Raw genomic sequence first — 27,039 nt, forward strand, 5'->3', positions numbered from 1 at the left:
AGACCTACTGTATGGGTTGTATTTTATGCTACAGAAAGTGCTCTCTGCCACCTCCATAAAGCCAAACACTTTGGGTGGTAGCTGCTCCTCTTTTGCTGTTGTTGTCCGCTTAAATGTCTGTTATATTACATCTGTATGTGCAATCTGAGGTTTCAACTTGGCTCACATATTCTCCTGGGCTAGCGCATTGCCCTTCAAAAGGCAATTACTCGTTCTAAGACAGCCAGTTTGAGGTGCAGCATGCGATGAGACAGTAAGAGACTGTAGAGACTCAATCGAGGGGCCACTGATACAGCAGATGAAGCTGACCCAGATTCTGTGGGAAGAAGGCAAGAAGAGAGTCTCATCTACAAAGTAATTTCCTCTGTGAGAAAAACACTGGCTGCTTTGCCCTTAAAATTGTCTGATCAAATATTTCAGTCTGAATGTAGGGTCGGTGTCTGGAGAAGATGTGATCTGCTAAGGCATGTTATTAATCCTCATTATCTGTCCAGTGGTGCACACTGCAGATGTGCGAGTGTCTCTGTTACTAAAGACTATCACAGCCAAATGGCTTCACAAGAGTAAAATAAATGAGATGTTCTCAGCTTGAAGAACTTTTAAAGGATTTTTAAAAATTAACTACATTTTTTTTAGTATCAGAAACTTCTCTGGGATTCTTCCTAGGTCTGTATACTATAAGTTCTGCTGTACTTGTACTTGCTTTAGTTTTCTCAGTCTCTGTCCCTATTTGCCCATCTCTTCGGTTCTGGCTGCCAACCAATCACAATATAAAGAGACAGACCTGGGCTTAATCACAATATTTATATGTAAAAGTGTCTTATTTCACCTGACCAAAGTCAAAGTTAAAGCATTTTTTGTCACAGTCCTCTCCTCTTGTGACGTTCTCTCTCTCCAACTCATTTGTATGTAGATGTGTGTTTAGCAAAAGCAGGACTCTCCTTTTGCCTCCAAACACCTGGTTTAATCACAGACCTGTTCCTGATGTCCTGTTCAGTCCTCACTGGATCATTGTCTTGCATCAGTTAGTGCAGCCAGGCTCCAAGCCTTAAGTTAATGTTTCCACTTACCTGTGAAAGAGCTGTTTCCCTGTGCTCAGGTCTGCCTGGGGACGGGAGAGTGGTGAGCAGTCTTTGTTTGGATTTGAGAGAGTTTGGACACTGTGGAGTGTCCTAGTGGAGTCTGGGACCATCACAACTGTTGTACTTTGACTAGGAGCTCTACCTGTGCCCAGATCTCGACATTTAGCGGGAAAACGATAATAAATATTTTTATATCAAGGCAATTATCATGGTCTCCATGTCCTCCATTGCAGACCTGCTTTCAGTCTCCCTTTCCTCCTCTTTTGATCTCCTTTTCTCTCTCCCATCAGTTTGCATCCCAGGCAGGTGCACCTGTTTACCATTCAGTGGTACCATTTCAGTCAGGCTTTCACCAGAACGTTACTCATGCGTCGCTTTTGCTGTTTTCAGTTCTACTTTTTGATGGACTTGCCTGCTTGTCTCCACCTCCTCTTCCCATTAGCTGTGCCTGCTGGATGTTCTTACCTGACTCTGTCTCTCATGTGTTTTCTGGAAAAGAAACCCTGTCTTGGAAATCTGGAGTGTAGGAGCTGACCCATGTTTAAGAAAGGAAGACAGAAAGCAGAGAAATAACAGGAAAGACTCTTCTAACAATCACAGACATGACTTACTGACCTGAGATTCTGCTTTTGACCTTTAGAGAACTCTTGGTATTGTGAAATAATCTAAAGTTTTTTCATTAAGCCACTCAGTTGTGTCATGTGTTTGAGCTCTCTTAACTGATTTTATTACTACAATGATGTTATTTTCCATCCAGATCATTTTAACACCTGCTGAGTCACAAACAGCTTCTCACATCAGTGATGTGATCTTACACTATTTTTGAAAAGGGTAGTCCTGTTTTTCTCTTTCTTTCACATGGCAGTGAAAGAGTAAGAGCGCTTTAATGTGGAAAATGGGAAACTGCTTGCTCACCTGAAAATGATCCAGTGCTTGTTGAATTGTTTCTAACAGGCACATTGGTAAGGCCATTTCACATTTGTCCCATTCCTACAGTCATGTGAAAGTTTTCACAGCACTCTGTTGAGGCCGGGGAAGCTCATTCACTCAGTATCTTATAGAACCACCTTCAGCAGCAATAACTTGAGGAATGTCAGCATACTGTTCTTTATGACTTTCAGTTAATTAAGGGTATGTACAGTTTTGTCAAGATCTTGCTAAAGAATTTCAATCAGGTTTAAGGTCTGGACTTTGACTTTGATAGCAACGCCTTCATTCTTTTCTTTTTCTGCTCATTCTTTAGTGAATTTTCTGTTTTATTTGGGAATTTTGTCTGTTGCGTGAGCCAGTTTCAGCCAAACTTTAGCTGTCACACCAAACTTGCCTGACTCTTATGAACTCCCATCCTCCTCACTGCCCTCTCTGCTCTCTAATCATTAGTACACCTAAAGGGCCCTGGGCTAACCCCAGAGACAACATTCAGCCGTCTCAGTCAGGCGAGAAAACAAGCTGAGAAAACAAAGGTGTCTTCAGTTTACATCAGCATTTCACTTTGTCAGTTTTGAACTGCAGTCAATGTCAGTGGGCATGAACAGTTCATTTTTGATAGTTTTCATTTTTCAAGCGCTGCTATGTCTTTCCTGTAACGACCCACCTTTCAACTGATCGTGTTATAATAATTCCTTCACTGCTAACAATTTTTGTGAAGCCTTCAAAGCCTCTCTCCACCCATTTGAAGCCCTTTTGTGTAATATTTGACTCTGGCTTTAAGTTCGACGAGTAAATTGACTCAGTGGTTAAAAACTGTTTTTCTATTCAATTCATCCATCCATTCGCTACCGCTTATCCTATTCAGGGTCGCGGGGGGCGCTGGAGCCTATCCCAGCTGTCATAGGGCGAGAGGCGGGGTACACCCTGGACAGGTCGCCAGTCTGTCGCAGGGCTAGGGACAGACAACCATTCACACTCAGATTCACTCGCACATTCACACCTAGTGGCAATTTGAATTATCCAATTAACCTATCCCCACAAGCTGCATGTCTTTGGACGGTGGGAGGAAGCCGGAGTACCCGGAGAGAACCCACGCAAACACGGGGAGAACATGCAAACTCCACACAGAAAGACCCCGGCCTGATGGTGGAATTGAACTCAGGACCTTCTTGCTGTGCGGCAACAGTACTAACCACCGTGCCACCGTGCTGCCCTATTCAATTCAATTCAATTTTATTTATATGGCACCAAATCACAACAATAGTCACCTCAAAGTGCTTTATATTGTAAGGTAGACCCTACAATAATACATACAGAGAAAAACCCAACAATATGACCCCCTAATGAGCAAGCACTTTGGTGACAGTGGGAAGGAAAAACTCCCTTTTAACAGGAAGAAGCCTCCAGCAGAATCAGGCTCAGGGAGGGGCGGGGCCATCTGCTGCGACCGGTTGGGGTCAGAGAAGGAAGACAGGATAAAAGACATGCTGTGGAAGAGAGACAGAGATTAATAACAGGTATGATTCAGTGCAGAGAGGTCTACCAACATATTTGAGTAAGAAAGGTGACTAAAGAATAAATACTCAATGCATCATCTCTACTTCATATCAAAAATTAAGCATTTCCTTTCTGTGAGAGATTGTGAAATTGTTATTCATGCTCTAATGTCCTCCTGCTTGAGATACTGCACTTCACTTTACAATAGTCTCAGTCAGTCTTCTATTTCCTGTCTCCAGCTTGCCTGAAATGCTGCTGTTAGTTGAAACTGAAGTGACATTCACACTGATTTTGCACTGTTACCAGCATGGCCCAAACCAAAAGGAAGATGGTTGACTGAAATGCCTCGGACATGTGCCCGTGTTTTCAAAGAGAAATAAAAGCTCTACTTTCAGTGTTTTACTATGTAGTCAGTAGTAGACTCCAAGAATATGAGAACGTGAGTTTGTGTGTGGAGGAGAAACAGCGTGAAGAATAGTAGATGGAGGAAAATAGAGATGGACATGTCAGCTGTGTCGCTGTGGCAACCACACCGCAAAGCAGCAGGAGTGAGGAGTGTTCAGTTACCTTTTCTTTTTTTTGGTTTCCTGGTATTTGCTGTGATGATCTGGGATGTCACTTCAGGGACTTGCTGTCTAAGGCTTGAGTGTGTGCAAACAGTCTGCCAGGCAGCTTCCAAGAGGTGCTCGTTAACTGTGTACAGAGTAAGCAGCTGGAGCCTTGACATTTAAAGAAGGCGGGTTTCTGGCACACGGCGAGATTTGTCTACATTATGAGGGGGAGAAAACATGTGCTGCCAGCCACCTGGCCTTCTGCTTAAGCCACTGATTGATGCAAATATTACACATGAGAAAGAATTTGTAAAGGAATCTGTACCTGAAGCCATGATGAAGCTGTGAGCTTTATTTTGTATGTGCATTTGATTTCATCCTGCAAGTTTCATAATAAGAAGAATAAGAAATATGTTATTTATCCCATATTTCAAAAATTATTTTGTAACAACAACAACAATTAGCTGTATAAATGAACTTTTATAAAGTTTTATAAAAGATTTAAAAAATATTTATTATTAATAATACTAATGTATTACATATTTTATATAATACTTTCTCATTATTAATTCATTAATTAGGTGTTCTCGCCTGTAAATGGTGCACAGGGTGGTCAGGACGATCCATGAGGGATAACAGTTCAGGGACCTCTCTACCAAGAATCAAAAATATTGAATTTCAGTCTTTAGTCTTTAGTGTCACTACGTCCAATGCTGCTCCCCCTGGCAGACCACAGCAAAGCACACTTTACTCACCAGCACTAGTGATAGAAAATCTCCATCACTGCAGACACTGAAGCATCTCAGTTTACTTAAGAAACAGAACCCAGACATGGACAGTGTAGACATCATCCTTTTCCTTCTGAAGTTGATTTCTTCCAGACCACTACACAAAATCCTCTACTAGTGCCCTGCACTCGTCCTCCTGTCCATCACTCAGTAATTCAACCAGGTGAACAGGAATGGAGTAAGCACAGTTCCCTGAAGAGCTTCTCTACAACACATAGCCAGCCTGTCTGTCTGGTAGTCAATGATCCATGGGATGGTGGGCATGTTCCTTGACATTTCCTGTTGCTTCTCTCTCTCTCCGCAGCAGCAGCTGAATTGTATTAAATGCACTTAAGAAATCAAAGAAGGCCATCCTCAACGTGCAGCTGTTCCTTCGGGATCTCTGCAGATAATCAAATGTTTGCATCATATGTGGTGTGAAGGCAACCGCCTGATACTTATGGTGTCAACTTTGGTACAGGATCCAGGCAAGATATTTTCCACCACACAGCAATGGCTTCATGCTGACTCGGGTTGTAAATGTGACGACTTAGGATCACAGACTCCTGGCTAGCTGCAGGTCCTCAGAACCTTGGGTGTGTGTGTATGTGTGTGTGAGAGAGAGAGATAGAGAAAAAGAGAGAGAGCGAGAGAATTCCTTTTGGGGGGAAGAAGTCAAAATCACTGAAGCAGTGAGGATATGTGGAGAACAGGGTGTGTAGTGGAGGAGGTAGCAGGGGGGCTGTGAACTAGATGTAGCAATGTTTCAGCAGGCTGCCCACCGGTTGTGGTTACACACCACAGTGCTTAAATGGAACAGGGAACTGACTAGCCATTATAACAAATGACTGTCTTTTCCTCTTCCTCTAAATTTGTATGTAAATCACTGTGCAAGTCCACCAAATTAGAGCCAGCAGTAAAATAAAATTATCCACAAAAGTTTAGGTGCTGATGCAGCTACTCACAGAAGCTGGCATGATGCCACAATAATGAATGCATTAATTTCAAAGTCTGGCTTTCCTAATTGTTGATTTACTTTAATGCTAGGGGGAATACAACTCCTAGCATTTAATGTCTGAAGTCAGCTCTCTGTGAGATGCTTAAAGAAAGTTTGCAATGTTCTGTATTTTTTTTTTATCAGCCAAGCTACCTTGACTAATAATACAGCCCAGGGACTCTTGTTAAAGCAGCTATGAGGAGACTAAGACCTTCACGTTACCAACAATTAAATTCATCACACACAACAATCACAGTATTGACAAGCATTTATGTTTCTGTCTGCTTGCAAGTAAGTAGAATACTTTTTGGAGATGGGGTCCGGGAGCCACCGCCAGCCCCCTTCAAGGCCTTCGCCAATTCATGTTTAAGCCATGCACCTCTATCTACTAAAACGCTGTCAAACCTCAAATGAGGACGTGGGCCCAGTGAGTGAACTCTCCTTTTATCTTTGTTTTGGTCTCCTCCACCGCCTTTGCAGACAAAAATCTGGCTGTTTTGCCACAGAGACCTCCTCTCAGGGGGTTTATTGGCTAAAAAAAACAGCAAAACAGCAGCATTCTGCATTTAAAAATGGCACTTAAATGAACAGGAGTGAATGGAACTTTAGGGTTTCAACCAACTTTCTGTGGTTTCACTAAACAATAAGCAGTACCTTTCATGTTAGACTTAGTCATTTGATCCATTTGCGATCCAGAGAATACAGAGCTTTATAACAACATAACCTGAAAACCACAGAGATTCTTTTAAATGTTGTCAGTAAGAGGAGAAAATGCTGAGGTTAGCTCTTTCTGCCCTGCGATGCATTCTAATTTCCACATATGCCTTGTTACTTTTTCACTGCATGCGTACCTTTCAACTATAGTGATTTCACAGAGTGCCGAACTGCCAAAATACAGGATATGAGGAAATGTCAGATGTTATCCTCTGACAGCCTTATGTAACTCCTGAGCGTGTGTCAGGGGTAATCCTCTTACAGGGGAGAAAAGTCCCCTTAATAGGAAACAAAACAGTTTGCCTCCTCTGTCCCCTGCTTTTAATAATCAAATTGCAGCTTGCGCAAAGGCCACCACACCAAAGTAATCCATGCTGGAGGACAATCCTCTGCTCTTTAATCTATGATTATTTGCATGTTCAAAATGACCAGATAGTGACAGACCATTGACAAACAGATGTGTTTGGGCTTAGGAAAACATCTTATTGATGATAGCAATGATTCCTTCATTTTTGTGTATGATCTACAAAAGAGTGCAAATCTAGAGGCTGTCGTGGAATTTATAGGAATTCATTAATTTGCTTTGAGCTATGGCTCTGTCTTCATCGGGGTATTATTAATATTGCAAGAGGTTGCACAGTTAACAAAATGTGAACTGCAAATTAAGGCTCTGACTCCCTCTGTTGGTGTGGGATGATAAATGCTGGCGTTACTCAGGATTAGAGTATTTCAAATGCACAACAATTCACACCTCTGAACTCAATACCTGGTGGTGTCACGAAAGATTTGAGCAGTGAAAGTGATGTTAAAAAACAGCAATACAACCCTACAAAACAGAGTCCATTACAGATAAAGTTGCTCTTCTTAATACAAGAAAGAATGAATAAAAAAGAAGACTGTGTTAAATTTACTTGGATCTGGCACCATTTTAACGATATCTGGTTGAGATGGCAGACTCTGGAAAAGTCAGTGACAGTTTTGTAAAGAGTAACCAATCAAAAAAGTTACAGCCATTGGTTTCACTTTTAGCAAAACATGTTAGAATGATTATTTTCTTCGTTCCCTGGTTACCAAGACTCAGGAGAACGATTCAAATAAAACCAAAAATTACATTTTCTGATTGTGTACTGTTAGTAGAAAAGTACTGGTTTTTACACTTGCCTGGAAAGTGAAATGGTACTTCATTTCTAGCCGGGGACAATAATCCCCTTTGGTGATGCATCAGGAAGTGTGAAACTGTCAAAACAAACATGTGGAGCTACCTGTGGTGGTGACCCCGTATGGCAGGGGAGCAGCCAGAAGTGGCTTTCAGTGATGACTTCGACCTCAGTTCGTTAATGTGACCCAGTGGTGAGTGCTTTTCCACATGGGAAGAGAGTCCTGGGTCAAAATCAGAGTTGTGAACCTCATGTTGTTTGTCTTGGCTCAGAGCACTCTCGAAAAGAGACTCTTAATTGCAAGAGTTCTACTTCCTGTTAAAATAAAAAAAGTAACTTGAAGTCTGATATCTTCCTCTCAAATGCGGGGTAATAAAAGTACTCTATGAAGTAGCAGAAAATAGTTACTTTACCATGTTCACTTTTATTTTAACCTTTTCATTGGGAAATATATTTTAAGAAAATAATGAACCAATTGTAGAAGAAGTATGAGAGTAAATACTCATTAATAAAGTTATTATCCATTTGATTATTGCTGACTGTTTTTATCCCATTGGTTCGTATTGGTTTGCACCTCTAAAGAAAGTTGACATTTTTGCCTCTGTGGTTTTACTGTGGAATTAATTAACTAGAAATATATATGAGTCTGTTTCCTTGAAGTAGGAACTCAATTAAATAAATACACCTTTTTCACTTTTTAGTGAGTGCTGACTCACCTGCTATGAAAAAAAAGTAAAAATACGTTAAAAAAAAAAAGCTGGATGCAGTGAAAGAATTTTCCATATTCAATTTTTACAGTTGTCTCCCTGTACTTTTAAACCATGCATTAAACTTACCATGACGTTTTTTTTCAGTGTTAATGACAATAATGTCTAAATAAAAAACATCTACTGACTCAAGATATAATCAAGAAAGGGAAAGTCAAATGTCTTTACAATAAATAATATTTATTACTGCAGTTATCAATCTAAATTCAAGTGGAAAGCATTTCCAATATAGGCAAACTGTGGACAGCGCCATAGCCTTGATAGAATAGGTCTTTACATTACTTAATTTTTCTTGCACTACACTATAGCAGAGCATATAAGCCTGACATTCATTTAAATACATTTATTTACAGTGAAGCAAAATGTGAACTCCCTTAGCAAGAAGAAATGTAAACAGGGTTTGTTACCTAGTAAGCTCAGGAGAGTAGGTCCTCTCATCTAAAACAGAAAATGTGGAAAAGTTTCATCTTGCTTAAAATCTACATTCAGGATCTGAAGATGTACCCTGCTGAGAGTCCAAACTGGAAGGGAAAAAGTAGCAAATCCCACTGCCAAATGTTCCAGAGCACTTCTCTTAGTTTTGCAGACATGGGCTCCAAAGTCACTGTTACGGTGAGCTAGATGCAGTTCAGAAACTGTCCAACAGGAGGGGCTGGTCTGACATAGCAGGAGGAAGGGATGAGAGTCCAGTACATGCAGGAAACCCGGCACTCTCCCTCTGCTGTGCTGTGAAAACCAAAGACCTGCTGACTACCTGGAAATAAGAGACACTCGTGTAAAGCTTGCAAACACCGAGAAACATTTCAAACAAACAGCTTTATTTACATTTTTTTGGATCGCAGTTTTAATACACTTTGTACTGAATATACACAGCATTCATCCATGGCAGCAGAAAACTGCTTTTAATGTCATCTTTTGAGCAATAACTTGAACTGTAGCTTAGTAACTTTACTCTGTAATGAATTTAAATGTCTGGGTTTTAGTCCAGTAACAGAAAATGCCAACTAAAAGTGACTATAACACTTATTAAACACAAGAACTTTCATTTCCTGGTCATACAACTGTACATTTATTAAGTCGATATTAGATGGGCTTTTGAATTTCTGTGGATAGACTGGATATAGATAAAAAACATAAACCAGGCTTTCAATCAGTTCACATTTTCAGTCAGAACTAAACGTTAGCACAATTTGCTAGTTAGCTAGAGTAAATACAAGACTGCAACAGCTGTTCTGGTGGACTGAAATTTGTAGTCCCCATAAGAAGATGCTAGTTGTGAGTAAATGGCAACTACCAGAGCTGAAAACGGAAGCTAATGCATTAATGCCAAATACTGCATTTCCTCAAGACTGTCTCAAAAGACCCCCTTGGTAAAACATAGCGGAAACAGGGACGCTTACAGCCTTATACAAAAAAGGCTTTTGGTCTCTATAGCTGAGTCACACCGCTAAGTATTTAATAACTCGGACTTTTTAAACTTTTAAAACTTAGCGGTAAAAATCTTTAAAAGGTAGTAAAGCCAGAACATTCTCATTCCCAACGCGCAACATACTGACAATTTCTCACAGCCCGAGGAGTCTCATAGTGACACGAGAGGTACCCTTCTGCGTCCTTATGAGATGCTCCAGATTCTCAATTGAATCCAACAGAATGCCGCTCGTGGTGGGAACACACGCTTCGAGCAGAGGCTCCAGCCCTCGCTTCCAGTCTGAACCAGAACCTTAACCATAAGCTTAAACCTATCACGTAGTGTTTTCCAGAGTGATTCATGATCAGAACATAAAACACATTTACATGTATAGATTCATTCCTTTCGGCTCTCATGCCTCAGAATGCGTAACATACCGACGATCTGTCACATGCGCCGGTATGTTATGCGTTGGGATGAGAACGTGGTGAGTAAAGCGGTAAATGCCACTACAAATCAAACCTCTCTGTGTGACTTAGCAGACACTTATGTCTGCATATGTCGCCCATCCACTTTATGGTATTCTAATTTTAGGCACTAAATACCGGCTAAAAGAACAGCAGTGGTCAAATTAATAACTTTAAACCATCAACATGGGTCTTCACCAGTGTACTGGTGTAAACATTACACCAGTAACTAATACAACGCATGCAAAGTAATATGATTCATCACATTACATGTGTCCATAATACTGTAATGTAATATGTTAATATGATACTAAATTCAGCAATTATATTGCAGTTACAATTATCTCTTTACGTCTGTTACAAAGGTTCTTCAGTTATCAGCAGCAGAAATGAAAAAAAAAACCACCCCACATCGAACACTTTTTTTTTGTCTTGTGTACTTGCACTACAATCAACTGAATTTGGGTGGAGTAAAATGGTGGAGCGGCATCAGCTTTGAGGAGTTATGTGCATCACTTTTATTTTAATTTCACAAAATTAACACAAGCCCACAAGCCACATTTTACTGATAAAGCAACTTTATTTTTTGCACATGTCTGCACAGACAGCATGCTAAGGCAAAGCCAGCCAAAAACCCAGAGTATATGCCAACCCCAACCCAGCAACCAAACGCTGATCTTTAATAGGCTTGATCTTCACTTAGTTAAATGAGGAGTCATCAGACTTGAAGCCTCTGTTTCCACCTGTTCATGCCACTTAAGTAGAATCACTGCAGCAGCCCCTTTGAGGTTTCTTTGCTTTGTGTTCATATGCAACTACTAAAAGAAAGATTGTAGGCCTGTCCTCACTAGGATAGGGATTTGGGCTGATGTGTGGGACTGTAGCCTCAGGTTTGTTAAATAGTAATTACATGACACTGTGTTTCAGGTCATTTTACAGAGTAACTGGAAAGTAATGTAACGAGTAGTGTAAAAATTTTTTACTCTTTCTGGTGAGTAATTCAGTAACATACTTACATTTAATAAAAGTAATAAAGCAATACTTTTCCTAAATAACAACCCCAACACTGGTCTTCACAAACAAATAAATGACATCGTGGTAGCCATTTTTGATATACAGCCTTAATAGAGCTGAAGAAAATCTCTCTACATGTACCTGTTGGTGTGTTCAGGGCCATTCCTTATGGTGGACCCTGTCTTTCTTCTTCTTCTCGTTTTTTTCCTTTTGCAGTCTCTCCAACTCAGCCTCATACATCATCTCCTGGATCAAGTATTTCTCCCTGCGCATTCTGTCTCGCAGGTCCTTGGGAAGGTCGGGGATCAGGTATGCGATCAGAGTCTTGATGGCAAAGACCATATGCTACAAAAACACAGAACTTTATCAGAAATCCCAGAGCTATACCTCCACTATGCTAAGAACTTTGAAGTGATAAGATGCAGTAATGCTTTGCTTCTTTGATTGTTATGTCCTAATAGGAAAGACTGGCTCTTTATCAGTTAAATGCTTCACAAAGCATAACAAATGATTTGAAAGATGGTAAAAAATTTCCGAGTGACACGTTTATTTGAGCCTCTTCTCTGATAAATACACTGTACCCGAGCAGCTCTAATCTGGATTTATAAAATGCTTTTTTTACACCTCCTAAATCTGGATTAGTTGCAATGTTACTTAGAGCGTGTGAGCTAAAATAGAAGAGTGCACTCCTCCAGCCGCTGAAAGCTGGAACAGGTCGCTCAGAATGCCAAACACAGGAAGCAGAACATGTTTTTTTTAAATTGCATGACTCTATTTTGGTCACAGCAACGTTAGAACATGACTGGGCTTCTGTGGCTGCACTTTTCTGCAATTCATCAAATCTTTAGTCTCTAAATGATTTGAGTTGATGGGTCATGGTTAAAAATATTCACTAGAGCCATGTCTCTATTAGGCTTTTTTAGATTTGAGAAAAATATTGAGAAAAATACAGTTCTATGAAAATGTATTTAACCCCTTCATGATTTCTTACTTTTTTGCATATTTGTAACACTTGCATGTTTCAGATCATTGAACACCAGTAAATGCAAAATGCAATTTTAAATTATTTTTAAGGGGAAAACAATCCATCTAAACATAACTGGTTGTGCCGCCCAAGAACTGCAATCAAGTGTGCCAACTGGCAATGAGTCTTTCACTTCATTGTGGAGAAATTGAGGCATTCTCTTTGCAAAACTGTTTTAATTTAGCAACACTGGAGGGTTTTCAGACATGAACGGCCTTTTAAGGTCAAAGATTTAAGTTCAGACTTTGACTAGTCACTCCAAAACCTGAAGTTTCGTTATTTTTAGCCATTCAGAGGTGGACTATCTGGTGTATTTGGGATCATCGTCCTGCTGCAGAAGTGAGCTTGCGCTTCAGGGCATGAACTGATGGCCTGACATTCTCCTTCAGGATTTTCTGGTAGAGAGCATAATTCATGGCTCCACCAATTACAGCAAGTTGTCCAAATCCTGAAGCAGCAAGGTAGGCCCAGATCACCACACTGTTACAACCATGTCTGCCTGCTTGTATGATGTTGTGTTAGTTTTATGGCAGATGTTTTTCTTCTCTCGCCCCAACCGGTTGCAGCAGATGGCCCCGCCCCTCCCTGAGCCTGGTTCTGCCGGAGGTTTCTTCCTGTTAAAAGGGAGTTTTTCCTTCCCACTGTCGCCAAAGTGCTTGCTCATAGGGGGTCATATGATTGTTGGGTTTTTCTCTGTATCTATGAAGCGCCTTGAGGCGACTTTTGTTGTGATTTGGCGCTATATAAATAAAATTGAATTGAATTGAATAGATGTAAGATAGTTTCTGGCAATTGTGAAACGAGCCTTTATGTTCTTTTTGGTCAGCTGTGGCTGTCTCCACCAACTCTCCCCTGGTGCCATTGTTGCCCAGTGTCTTTCTTATTTTTGAGCCATGACCTTTGACCTTTAGGGACAATTTACGTCTGCAGTTCTCTTGTAACCTCCTTGATAAGTTGCTGATGCACTCATAGAGAAATTTTGGAAGGGTGGACTTTCCTGTGAATGCTCCAAGTTTTCTCCATTTGTGAATAACGACCTCCCTCAGCCTTAGAAATGCCTTTGTAACCCTTCCACCCCGGTGTCGATGACTTTGTCTCTCATCTGTTCTCTCAGATCTTCTTGAGTTTCTTTAGATCGTGTCATGATGTTCCTCCTTTATGAGATCTCTTAGACCTCTTCAGCTTCTCAGACAGGTTCTATTTAAGTGAATTCTTGATTCAACAGGTCTTCCTGGGTGTGGCTCGTAATCTAAAACAAATTTTTCTAAAAAAAAAATATGGTTCACAACAACTAATTCACCTAGACTAAGGTCGAGGTAAGATAGCTTTTTTGATCAATGAAATCATAATTTAAAAACTGAAATTTGCATTTACTCTTTTTATCTTTCTATAAAATTAGAATTAGTTTGAAGGGGGAAAGAAGGGAGTCAAGTACTTTTTCACAGCACTGCTGGTTGGTCCTGATAAATAAGAGAGAAAGGTGAAAACCTGTTGACAAAATAATAAGAAGGAATCCAATTCCAAAGGCAGCCTGCAGCCTGCTGTCATTTGTCAGTGACTACAAAAGACTGACCTCAAAAACAATGATGAAGGCCAGCCGGGCTGCCAGGACGTGCCAGAACTGCAGAGTGTAAGAGTAAGGCTCTGCAGAATCTGGAGGCTCCCTGTAGTCACGATACCTAAAAGGGGAGGGGAAAAAAGAGAAAGGTCAAAGTTCATCCTACAGAAACACTGATGACTCATTTACCGTATTTCCCGGACTACAAAGCGCACCTGAATATTAGCCGCACAAGCTAAAATCCGGGGAAAATCCTGTTTTGTACATACATTAGCCGCACCTGACTAAAAGCCGCAGGTGTTTCAATGTTGACTTATCATATGTAAGAGAATATGCACAAAGGGAATTGTCAGGAAAGAGATGGCTGTTTGGAGACATCACTTTTATTAATATTTTGAAAAACAAGTTATGGGTACATATTTGCACATGTAGTACATAACAGTAGCCTACAGCACACCAGAAAAATAGATTCGGACTACCTTTTAGGCTCAGGTGCAGTAACACGGCTTTAACAAGAAGAAAAGTCAGTCATTCACCATCTTTCTCTTCTTCCTGCGCTCTAAAACCACCAAAGTCCTCTTCTCCAGTGTCGGAAACAAACAGGCTCAGGATGGCTTCGTCATCCACTCTCCGCTTCTCTCCTTCGTTGTCACTTTCAAAACCAAAGAAATCCTCGTTGTCAGTGTCAGAGTCGAACACCCTCAGAAGGGCCGTGGCGGTGTCCTCCTCTCCATCATCAAAATCCGTTGGTGATCGTGGATGTTTTCACACTTTTCCACGCTGTCAGAATCCACCGGTGGAGTTGGGCATAACTTGCTTTTCGCAAGTTTATCGCCGCTCATCATCCACGCCTCCCGCTGAACGCGTACCGCTACTTTGAAGTTTGTTTTTCGCGCTACTTCGTACGGCACTACGTTGCCTGGCGGACGGACATGTGACTAATATACCACTCTTGAACCCCGATCCTTCCGCCAGGCAACGTAGTGCCGTACAACAGCGGAACACACAAAACAAATCGTCTTACGATATGACAAAAATCATGGACAATCCATAGAAAAGCCGCACCTGACTAAAAGCCGCAGGGTTCAAAGCTTGTGCAAAAAGTAGCGGCTTATAGCCCGACAATTACGGTACTCATATTAGTGAGCAGGAAAATTGGGATACTGGCAGAAAATGGGGCGTTTCCAAAATGATGTTCTGTAACTTCAGTTCAATGTGGATCTCAGTAAGATCACTCAGTTACCAGAATTGTGAATAAAGTAGTGGATTATCTTATAGTTGACCCTGTGCTTTTAGCTGAAGCCTTTTTAAAATAAACAAACTTCTCTTCCCACAGTGTTTCTGTTTTCTACAGCTGCCTCAAAATAACAGCTTTTCACTTCTCACACCACCTGCAGTACTTCACGGCTTCTCCAAACAGCTCCGAGCCATTCGTCCTGGGGTGCGACCTCCTCTCAAAATCTGACACCCGGAAAACTGAGAGACTGGCGTTGACATAACCCATCATGCACCTGCGGCACATACGGGAAATGATTTTACCAACTGCAGCATGCAGCAACACAGAATTAAAGCAAAAACTGTGAAATCATCCCTCACCCCTCCCCTGCTCGGCCCTGACCAGCGCAGGGTCCGTACTTGTAGGCGTAAACAAGGCGGGGGATGAAGTCCGAGGTAACGGCGATCACAAAGGCGTTGGTGATGACGGACAAGATGCCGATGCCCTCCAAAATGCCATACCAGATCCCTGCCAATAAAGAATGATTTCAAAGACACCCCACAAACAGGAAAGTGCTTCTGTAATAAAGGAACGTACTGCATTTTACTCTTTACCTATGTCTTTGGCTTGTGATGGCAGAGGGCGTCGCCACTGTGTGACAAACTTGTAAGCGTCTAAACGGATCTCGATGATGTTGTTGATCAGCGCCAAGAGAGGGGCCAGAGGGAAAGCTGCCACGAAGATGGTGGTAAAGCCAAACTGTAAAACTGAAACAAACAGTGCAAGACTTCAGAGGCCTGCACTACAGCCGGCCACGGCAGATGCCTGGTTCTGTTTGAGGTTTCTTCCTGTTAAAGGGGAGGTTTTCCTTCCCACTGTCGCCAAGTGCTTGCTCATAGAGGGCTGTCTGATTGACGGGGTTTTGCCTGCATTAATGTTGGGTCTTTATCTAACAATAAGAAGCACCTTGAGGCGACCGTTGTTGTGATTTCTACTCAATTTAATTACAAGCAGGATTTGTGGTTGCCATGGTAAATCCAGACATTTATGCTGCACAGTAGCCTGCTACCCTGAGCAAGCTACATTTATAAAATCTCTGTCTATTGACCACTCAAAGCTCGAGCAGACCTCAGTGCACAGATATTAAAAAAGGCTCTGTTTGTTTACTACTCGCTGTAAGTTTTTGGCTGTTTGACATCACCATGGCTGGATCATAAAGATCATTAAGAATAGGGATACATTTAAGGGATTTACAATCATATCTACTCATGCACAAATATGAAGGAATGATACTGTTGACCGTAACCTTTATTTATCGAGTTGAAAACCAGTGTTGTGAGAAGGTTTTGCCTGATTGTGGTTATTAGGTTTAATGAAGCCAGACTGTATAAAGGTAAACTAGCTACCTTGAACATCAGGCATGTAACAAAAACATGCCTGATGTCCAACATCTCCTTTAGATGTTCATCATGCTTTCAAACAGTTTTTTTTTAGACTGGAATTTAAGAATTTAGAGTCATGTTATTGGCTGCTGCATGAATGTAAGGCAGTAGTTTCTGTCCTGTTCAGCTCTTTATGACTTGAAGAAAGCGTATAGTGGATTTATTTGAGCGATTTCAAATCTGGGAATGGGTGAACTTAAAAACTGTAGGATGAAAATCCAAAACAATGATCAAAAACATCAAATGCACCTTAAAGCTCCTTAAAGCACGTGGAAAAGCTTCTAGCTCTAATTCAATATAGTGCAGTGTCAGAATTACATAACATGGATTGAAGCTGCTGGGACCAAGATAAAAAAATTGTTTAGATAAATTCTGAAGATTAAACTGTAGAGTGCATTTTAGGATAGCCTTAAAATACAGAACTGATATCAAAGGTTACCAGCAAAGCGTATTTCGTTCATATTGTGCTTGCATCCAACATACTCATCTCCAGGTATTCATCAAACAGTCCATAGGCATTCATTGGCTGTAGGTTAAAATCCCTCTCCCACTGTGGAAAGCCAGCCTTTGCATTTTGGCCGTGTTCTCTCCTCAGCCTCCGCCGCGTCCACCAGTTCTGCATCAGTCTGAGTAAAAAACAAAAAAAAACTGGGCATGATCTTCTTGTGCAACTACACTAAGTCCAGGTGTTTCGGAACACGAGAGACTGCTGTTTTCAAGTTTAAAAGCTCTCCGGATCTGTTCTTAAACACAGTACATGTAACCATATGGTAACTGGAGCTGCACACAAGCACAGTTGAGTAATATGGGAATGTTATTAGCTAGGTAAATGACCATAAGTAAGTACTGGTCAAATGATTGATTTAAAAATAAATAAATAAATAAATTTATAAAAAGCACGAAAGAGAAAAACACTTTATCAAACAACAAAAAACAAAATGGGAGTGAGACCAGTTTTGCAGTAGATGATGAATCACAAGGTTAGAAAAGCAGGATTCATTGCCTGGGGATCATGAATGTTTACCATGGCAATAGATTCAGATACGTTCAGCACCTTTTCAATCTGACACTACGTTTCTCGACCAACATAGACTGTATATAAACGACGGATGTATCCACTGTGATGTACCCAGCTGTGAACAACAGTTTGACAATTTTGCCATAACTGTGTTTTTTTTTGGTTTGTTTTTTTCAAATTTTCAGATGACGTAGAGTTAGAGAGTTGCCAGCTAATGCTAGCACTGGCTAGCTAGCTTGGATAGCAAGATGCATTTGCAATTCAGCATTAAATAAAATGGGCTAGTAATGGGCTAGAATTATATATTTTTGTAGTTACTCCATATACATACACGTAAGAGGTTGCCATAGTAACTAGCTCCATATATTTTATTTTTTACACCAGATGCTGCTTTTTGTCTAAACACATAACAGGTTTATATTATTTTAAGGTTACAGCGGCAAACGGAACTCACGGGTAGCCGAGCTCCATAAAGTTGTTCCACGTCTGTTTTAGCACCATGATGATTCCCATCTGCATACAGAGGTCAATGAGACAGCCACTAGGATGGCACTGAGGAGACAAGAAAGAGATAGCATGAAATCAAACTTTAGCCTTTGCCAACATGGTGTTTTAAAGTGTAAACAAAAGAGTTTCATTTTCAAGAAGGAATCCAGGATCGCTAGAACTAGTCACTGTTATAAGCATGAGTCTAACAGGATTTGCAAGTGTAACATATGTGTTAAACACTTGTGAATTTCACCCAAAATACTTTCTTTTTTGGAATAAATATGTCATTTTTTTTGCATCTCACTCTCCTATCTGTGTGTTCGGTCTGTGTGCGTTCATGTGCGTGTGTGCGCTGCGTGGTGACGTAGGCGCGTGCATGTGTGCCCCGGTCACAGCTCCTTTCAGCATGGCCGGAGGTAAGTCACTGCCACGTTGCTCTCTGTTAATCAAAGTTTGTTCGGATCCCAAGCTTCAGTGTGAATACGACCGTACCGCCGCGTTTTTGTTTATCGTTAAGAGACTCATTTGGGATAAGTTTTGTGGAGGACGAGTTCATTAATACACAATTATAATGAGTTATAGCCGAGAACTCGGCTAATATGCTAGCATGCTAAGCTAGTCCGTATCGCTAGCGGCTTGAGAGTTTACTCGCGTCAGTCTCTCCTTTTGTGTAACAGCATGCACCTTTTCTTTCTTCGTCAGGAGAGGGTTACGGGCAGTCGCGTGACACGCACGGATCGAACATGTGTCTCTGTGTTGCAGGTATGGAGATGTTTTTATGTTTTGGAGATGCAGTCTTTCATTTATTGTTCTTATAAGTTGTTTTGATGTTTTTTAGTGACATATTGTTTATTTTGTGCTTTTTGTTTTTTGAGAGTTTAAGTCAATGGTTTGAAATAATTTGTTGTATTTGGTTCGTTACTTTAATGTACATTAAGGGCACAGCTCCTTTCAGCATGGCCGGAGGAGAGGGTTACGGGCAGTCGCGTGACACGCACGGATCGAACATGTGTCTCTGTGTTGCAGATGTGCAGTAAAGAGCCAAAGATTCGACACTGTCTCCTGCCTCTTGCTTCAACACCAAAACACAACGCAGAACAGCAGGCGTAACAATTACACGGGTTACATTGGTGCCGTGACCCTTTGGATTCATCAAGCATCGACGTCATCTCGATCACCGTGGGGAGCTCTTCATAATTGCCCTCGTTCCAAGTTGGTTGCTTTTCCTAACTTGTGTGGGACTTTTTGAATGAGCTTGGACATTTAATCTGCTCAATTCTCATCCTGAATAACATTAAGTGTTAGTTAAGAATACTGTGTTTGCTTTTGTACAGTTGCACTATTTGGAATCTTGTTTCTTGTGATTGTGCTTTATTCATCATTATGGAGTCAGCATCTGGTTCAGAGGCAACTGGTGTTCCTGATGGGGAGGTTTCCTCTAATGTTGGTATGGGGCGAGGGTGGTTTCTTGGGGATGGGGTTCAGACACCTAAAGTTGGTGTGTCATTTGCTCCCAAGTTTTGTTCCACTCGTCTCCAGGTTCCCCCCTGTGATATTCAGACCCCGCAGACAGCTGGCAGTGCTGAGTTGAGTACACTCATCTCAGATTTGGCCAATCAGATTGGTCAGTCCATTGTAGCCCAGCTGCAAGGTGATAAGGGGACCAGTATGCCTACTGAAAGCTCTAAGGCTGAGCAGGGACCCCCTGAGCTAAATTTGTCTGGGGTGAAACTCGTCTTGCAATCAGACGTCAAGGAGCCACCAGTTTTCAGGGGTGATGGCAGTGATAAATTTTCCATTCATGAATGGGTTGAAATGATGGAAATGTACTTTGTAAAACGCAACACACCAACAGATCAGCGATCACGTGACATATTGGCTAGGTTGATGGGGAAGGCTAAGGATGTAGTGAGGGTCACCCTACGTCACAACCCCTCACTTGACCATGTCCAGGTTCCTGATTTGATATTTGACATTCTGAAACAGCACTTTAGTGTATTGACTTACTCTTCTATGCCTATGGCTGACTTCTATAACACGAAACCATTACAACATGAGGGAGTGATGGAATATTGGATAAGGCTAAACAATGCTATTGACGCTGCTGACGAGTGCTTGCGTAGGCAGGGGCGTAATGTTGAGGATCCAGGGCGTGAGGTCTCGATGATGTTCATCAAGTATTGCCCTGACCCCATCCTCTTGAACAGGCTCAGCATCAAAGCAGCTGAGGAGTGGACAACCACTGAGGTTCAAGAACGCATTGATAGCTTCCAGCGTGAACTCAGGGCACGCAGTCAGGGCAGTTTCCACACCTCACAGAGGAGAGAGGTTAGCCACAACTGCTCTATTGTGCCTCAAGAAGCGATGGCATCACAGCCTGGGCAGGCCAGTGTCGCCTTGCAGTCTCAGCCTACAGCACCAGCCTCAAACCTCGCTTGTCAGCTTTCGCCCACAGCAACTTGCTTCACTCCTGTTCTAGCTGATGTTTCGACGACCTATCCTTCTGGGACATCAGTGTCTTCTTGTCCGGTGTCTACGCCTACTCCTCAGTTCCAACAGTCACCAACATACACTGTGACCACTCAACCTAGTCAGCAGTCAGTTGGTTGCGAGCTTGGTTCGACTGACACCCAAGCTTTTGATGTGACTGGCATGCGCGCTCTGATCAGCCTCTTGGATCGCGTGATTGCATGTCAGAATGTGCAGACTGCAGCCCCTGCATCTACAACTTCGCAGCGTCTTACCCGCGGGCCCTTTCTTAAGAAGAATTGTCAGGTCTGTGGCAACACTGGTCATTCCACTCACATGCACTGCAGGAGAGAGAATCTCTGTCTTGCATGTTTTGCTCCTGGTCATTGGAAAAAGGACTGTCACAGTCGTCGTGAGGGACGGGAGGCCGGGGCTGTCGCGAGGCAGGGTTGGCCTTCGGAAAACTGAATCACCCACATTTGGAGAGGGGCAGTGTGGGGGAAGAACCTAATACCCTCAATCATGATGAATCGGATCTCGAAATTCTTTATGTCAACACCTGTTCAACAATGCCAGAGGGGTACCGTGTCGTGGTTCAGGGACCAGCAGTAGTGCCCACATTTAGTGAATTGTTCTACACCCAAGTTGCAGTGAATGACAAGGTTAACTTGAGGGGCATGATGGATTCCGGGTCTATGGCTTGCACTATGAGTGAAGAGGCCGAGAAGTCACTTAGAGAGGCTGGGGCTCTTGTGAGTGGACCGCAGTCGGCCGAACGGATTGTGCTGGTTGGCTGTGGTGGGAAGCAGACCCACCCAAAGTGCGTTTATGACTTGACACTTACCGTCCACGGTGTGAAATGCATTGTACCAGTTTTGGTAGTGTCGGGCCAGCGTGATGAGCTCATCATTGGCTCCAACGTTCTCAAGTACCTGATGCGAGTTATGAAACATTCTGATGACTATTGGAAGCTTGTGTCTGTGGGAAGCAAGCACTCGCTTCTTGACTATGAGCACTTCTTGGACATGATGTCGTGCACCACCAGATGGAGGGGTGAGGAGGTTCCCGACAAAATTGGCACTGTGAAACTGCCTCGTGCTGTGACACTACTCCCACGGTGTGAACATCTGGTATGGGGCAGGCTACCCAGCAATGTGCCAGTCTCTCCAGGCAGCACGATCATCGTGGAACCGTGCACCTCTGGGTCTGGGCCGAGAGACGTTCTTGTTGGCCGGGTGATCACGTCCATGTGGGGTGATCGGTGGGTGCCATTGAAGATGACCAATCTCTCCTCGAAACCACTGACCTTGAAACGCAACTCGAGGGTTGCTGTTGTTTCATCTTGCCTTGCGGTGGAGGACCTTGATTTCCAGCAGGACTCCTGCAAGATGGCGAGTATGGCCCAGGTACCAGCCAGTGGGCCAGCTGCTACTGAGGCCGACTTGAATGACAGGTTGTGCTCCCTAGGTTTGGGTGATCTTGACATTGACTCATGCCATGCCAGCTTACAATCAAAGAGAGAGCTCGTTGAGCTAATTGAGCAGTATGAGGACATCTTCTCTAGACACCCGCTTGACTGTGGCGAAGCTAGACGCTTTGTACATCGGATCCACCTGACTGATGAACGCCCATTCCGTATGCCTTACAGAAGAGTACCCCCTGCTCATTACCAACAACTAAGGCAGGTACTCACTGACATGGAGGAGAAAGGGATTATTCGCAAATCCATCAGCGAGTATGCATCCCCCCTCGTCATGGTCTGGAAAAAGGATGGCGGATTGCGGATTTGTACGGACTTCAGGTGGTTGAATGCGCGGACTCTTAAGGATGCGCATCCACTCCCTCACCAAGCGGATTGCCTTGCCGCGCTTGGGGGCAATGCCTTCTTCAGCACGATGGACTTAACCTCTGGGTTTTACAACATCCCAATGTGTGAGGAGGATAAGAAGTACACCGCTTTCACGACGCCTGTTGGCCTCTACGAATACAACCGGATGCCACAAGGGCTTTGCAATAGCCCAGCTTCATTCATGCGCATGATGCTGAACATCTTTGGTGACCTCAACTTCACCAGTCTGCTCTGCTACTTGGATGACCTCCTGGTCTTTGCTCCCACTGAAGAGGAAGCCCTGTGCCGGCTCCGAGCTGTTTTTCAAAGGTTGAGAGACAACAATCTCAAGTTGAGTCCAAAGAAGTGTCATCTGCTGCGGAAGTCAGTCAGGTTTCTTGGTCATGTCATCGACCAGACCGGAGTGGCTGTGGACCCAGCTAAGGTGGAAGTGATTTCCAAGATGCCAAAGGAGGCTCTAATGGAGAAGGATGGTTGCACTCCTTCTGTGAAAAGGATTAAGTCCTTTTTAGGAATGGTCTTTTTCTATCAGTGCTTCATTCCTGGTTGCTCAGCCATTGCCAAGCCTCTGTTTGCTCTGACGGCTGGTCAGAAGAGGAAGGGACGGACTAGTCACGCTGGGAGGGGTGCTGGCATGTTCAGGAAGTTGACTGCTGCAGATTGGAGCCCTGCATGTGACAAGGCCTTTCATAAACTGAAGGACGACCTCCTTAACTGTGCCGTGTTGGCTCACCCTGACTTTTCACGACCGTTTATTTTGTCTGTGGATGCTTCTCTGGATGGACTGGGAGCGGTTTTATCACAATTGCCTATCGACGGGGATAAGGCACGCCCTATTGCTTTTGCGAGCAAAGCACTAAGCAGGTCACAGCAGCGATACCCAGCCCATCGCCTTGAGTTCATGGCCCTGAAGTGGAGCATCTCTGAAAAGTTCAGCCACTGGTTGAAGGGGCACCAGTTCACAGTGTGGACTGACAACAACCCGCTCGTTCATGTATTGACCAAACCCAAGCTGGACGCTTATGAACAAAGGTGGGTGGCCAAGCTGTCATCCTACAACTTTGATTTGAGGTACATCCCAGGTCGAAAGAATGTTGTAGCAGATGCACTCAGTCGTGACCCCTTCACCTATTCTATTGGTGGGCGCTTGCTTCAGGAGCCCTACGAGCACTTGGTGCGGAATGCAGAAGGTGCGGCGGCTCATGAGGTGCAGGACGCTTTCAGGTTTGGTGTCCAAAATATTCAGGTTGCCCAACAACCTGTTCCAGCTCTGACCTCAGAAGATTCCTACAGTTCGTCGGAAGTCACGGCTACCTTGGTTCACCATGATTACTGGGAAACCGCTGCGGAGAATAGAGCTGCCTCCCTTCTCTACCTTGTTCAGCAGTTGCAACCAGTTGGCAATGATGTACTGCCATCACTTACCTTACATGAGCTGGAGGACCACCAACTTCAAGATCCCGTCATCTCCGCTGTCCTGCCACTCGTAGCCCGCAGGAGGCACCCTTCCAGGCGTGAGAGACATGGTATGGATTCCAGGGCACTGGCCCTATTGAAGCACTGGGAGAGGCTCAAGGTTCGGGATGGCATTCTCTACAGGGAGACGAGAGACCCTGTGAGCAAAACAAAGAGACTCCAGTTGGTGTTGCCAGTGAATTTACGGGTGCAGGCCTTGAAAGGTGTCCACGATTTGGCAGGGCACCAGGGTCAAGTTCGCACCCTCCACCTAGCAAGGCAACGTTTTTTCTGGCCCAATATGGAGAGGGATGTGAAGGAGCATGTTCGGTGCTGTGGAAGGTGCATACTTGCCAAGACTCCAGAGCCTGCAGCACGAGCCCCATTAGAGAGCATTAAGACCTCTGCTCCCATGGAGCTCATCTGCATTGACTTTTGGTCAGCAGAGGACAAAAAGAAGCGCTCTGTTGATGTGCTTGTGGCAACTGACCACTTCACGAAAATGGCCTTTGCTTTCCCGTGCAAGAATCAGACTGCCAAGCAGGTTGCCAGAAAGTTATGGGACTGTGTTTTTTGTGTATATGGTTTCCCTGAGCGTATTCACTCAGACCAAGGTCCCAGCTTTGAGAGTGAATTATTTTCTGAGCTTCTGCAGATTTCGGGCGTTGCCAAGTCTCACACTACGGCTTATCACCCTATGGGCAATGGGGGCACGGAGCGGTTCAACCGCACACTTGGCAACATGCTGCGAGCTCTCCCTCTCAGAGCCAAACAGGAATGGCCGCAGCAGATTCAGACATTGACCTTTGCTTATAATGCAACTGTTCACGAGACTACTGGATATGCCCCATTCTACTTGATGTTCGGCCGTGTCCCACGACTACCGGTCGACGTTATGTTCAAGTCTGTTTTGCATGATCCCATTGTGGTGGACTTTAACGGCTACTCCAAGCTTCTTCTGTCATACTTGTCTGAGGCTGCCAAGATCGCCCGGGAGCACACCAGCAATGAGCAGGAGCATCAGGCTCGTCAATACAATAAGAAAATCAAAGGTGTGTCTCTGAACGTTGGGGATCGCGTCCTGCTTGCCAATAAAGGCGAGCGGGGCAAGAAGAAACTTGCAGACAAGTGGGAGCCTCAGGTTTACACTGTTGTGGAGAGGCACCCCAGGACCCACATTTACAGGATCAGTGACTCTTCAGGCCAGAGTAAGGTTGTACACAGAAACCTTCTGTTGGACGTGAGTTTCCTTCCTGTCCAGGATTCGTTGGGAAGTCAGTCCTTAGACGTTTTCTCCAGTGAGGGGGATCTCAGTGCTGATGGGGATCTGGAGGACCCTGGCAGTCTAGGGACAGAGTCTACCGCAGCGAGGACTTCTTTGTGGGTCCTTTCGGATTTGAGCCATGGAGTGGATGTGGATTCCGCGGCAGGAGAGCATGCCTCACAGTCCACGGATCGTCAGCATGGTTCATGTGATGGTGCGGATGTGGACAATGCCCCACCTGATTCTCAGACTTGCACAACGGACATTCCAGCAAGCCCTGCTGGTCAGGCCCAGCACTTTGCTCTTCCTACTCCGGTTGACTGTTCCGCTACCTCTGATTCGACACAGTCTGGCACAGATTCTGTTCCAGGTGCCTGTCATGGGGACGCTGTTGTTCCGCAGACTGTTCCTGTTTCTGGTTCAGACATCAATCAGACCTCTGGTCAGCCGTATACTGAGCAGCCATCCAACTTGCCAAGACATGACTCTGACCATGCCAATGTTCGAAGCAGAGTGGTTACCAGAGCAGGTCGGGTGGTAAAGTCAGTCAACAGGCTGATAGAAAACATGGTCCAGAAGCCTATTACATGGGGCCTGTTACCGCCACGGGAGGCTCGGCCTCTGACATAGACTGTTTTTTTTGGGTCATCCCATTGCGTATTATGAATGTGTTGTACTTGCTTGAGGCATCATGACACCCACCCTGGGCGTTTTTATGAGACCACGTTTGATGAGGTGTAGGCTGCACCTTTGTGTTCTGAAAGGGTTGGAGGCCTGATCAACCTATCCAACTTCTTTTAATCCATTTATGGATAGTTTCTAACTGAACTATGGGATAAGATCCTTGGGTTACCTGTTCCGGAGGTGATGGTAGTTCAGCGTCGTTGTGCCTCTTGGTACTGCAGTACCATTCAGATGTGTAGTGATTTTGGTGAAATTCAGGGGGGGGTGAATGTAACATATGTGTTAAACACTTGTGAATTTCACCCAAAATACTTTCTTTTTTGGAATAAATATGTCATTTTTTTTGCATCTCACTCTCCTATCTGTGTGTTCGGTCTGTGTGCGTTCATGTGCGTGTGTGCGCTGCGTGGTGACGTAGGCGCGTGCATGTGTGCCCCGGTCACAGCTCCTTTCAGCATGGCCGGAGGTAAGTCACTGCCACGTTGCTCTCTGTTAATCAAAGTTTGTTCGGATCCCAAGCTTCAGTGTGAATACGACCGTACCGCCGCGTTTTTGTTTATCGTTAAGAGACTCATTTGGGATAAGTTTTGTGGAGGACGAGTTCATTAATACACAATTATAATGAGTTATAGCCGAGAACTCGGCTAATATGCTAGCATGCTAAGCTAGTCCGTATCGCTAGCGGCTTGAGAGTTTACTCGCGTCAGTCTCTCCTTTTGTGTAACAGCATGCACCTTTTCTTTCTTCGTCAGGAGAGGGTTACGGGCAGTCGCGTGACACGCACGGATCGAACATGTGTCTCTGTGTTGCAGGTATGGAGATGTTTTTATGTTTTGGAGATGCAGTCTTTCATTTATTGTTCTTATAAGTTGTTTTGATGTTTTTTAGTGACATATTGTTTATTTTGTGCTTTTTGTTTTTTGAGAGTTTAAGTCAATGGTTTGAAATAATTTGTTGTATTTGGTTCGTTACTTTAATGTACATTAAGGGCACAGCTCCTTTCAGCATGGCCGGAGGAGAGGGTTACGGGCAGTCGCGTGACACGCACGGATCGAACATGTGTCTCTGTGTTGCAGATGTGCAGTAAAGAGCCAAAGATTCGACACTGTCTCCTGCCTCTTGCTTCAACACCAAAACACAACGCAGAACAGCAGGCGTAACAATTACACGGGTTACACAAGCATCACTTGCTGGAAAACACCCACTGCAGCAATGCAAGT

General features: G+C 43.7%; 1 protein-coding gene and 1 long non-coding RNA gene across 2 annotated transcripts in view; one reads left to right on the forward strand and one right to left on the reverse strand.

Annotated features, from left to right (window-relative positions):
* Positions 1-8,621: 8,621 nt before the first annotated feature.
* Positions 8,622-27,039, reverse strand: part of LOC146688853 (anoctamin-4-like) — a 64,518-nt gene continuing 46,100 nt past the window's right edge. Inside the window, exons 22-29 of the mRNA XM_085437692.1 lie at positions 18,064-18,161; positions 17,075-17,217; positions 15,764-15,916; positions 15,530-15,677; positions 15,325-15,444; positions 13,949-14,054; positions 11,493-11,696; positions 8,622-9,216 (exon numbers count right to left, since the gene is read on the reverse strand). Of these exons, the coding sequence (XP_085293818.1) occupies positions 11,505-11,696; positions 13,949-14,054; positions 15,325-15,444; positions 15,530-15,677; positions 15,764-15,916; positions 17,075-17,217; positions 18,064-18,161 (960 nt within the window). The 3' untranslated portion in view covers positions 8,622-9,216; positions 11,493-11,504. The remainder of the gene's footprint in view (positions 9,217-11,492; positions 11,697-13,948; positions 14,055-15,324; positions 15,445-15,529; positions 15,678-15,763; positions 15,917-17,074; positions 17,218-18,063; positions 18,162-27,039) is intronic.
* Positions 18,325-26,922, forward strand: LOC146688854 (uncharacterized). Its single transcript, XR_014916184.1, has 2 exons — positions 18,325-19,310; positions 26,572-26,922. It is a non-coding gene; the product is annotated as an uncharacterized LOC146688854 (long non-coding RNA).

This window comes from Copadichromis virginalis, linkage group LG17 (assembly GCF_057382275.1).
Source record: "Copadichromis virginalis isolate Kocher_CV1m ecotype Utaka linkage group LG17, C_Virginalis_male_GT1.1, whole genome shotgun sequence".
Lineage (NCBI taxonomy): Eukaryota > Metazoa > Chordata > Actinopteri > Cichliformes > Cichlidae > Copadichromis > Copadichromis virginalis.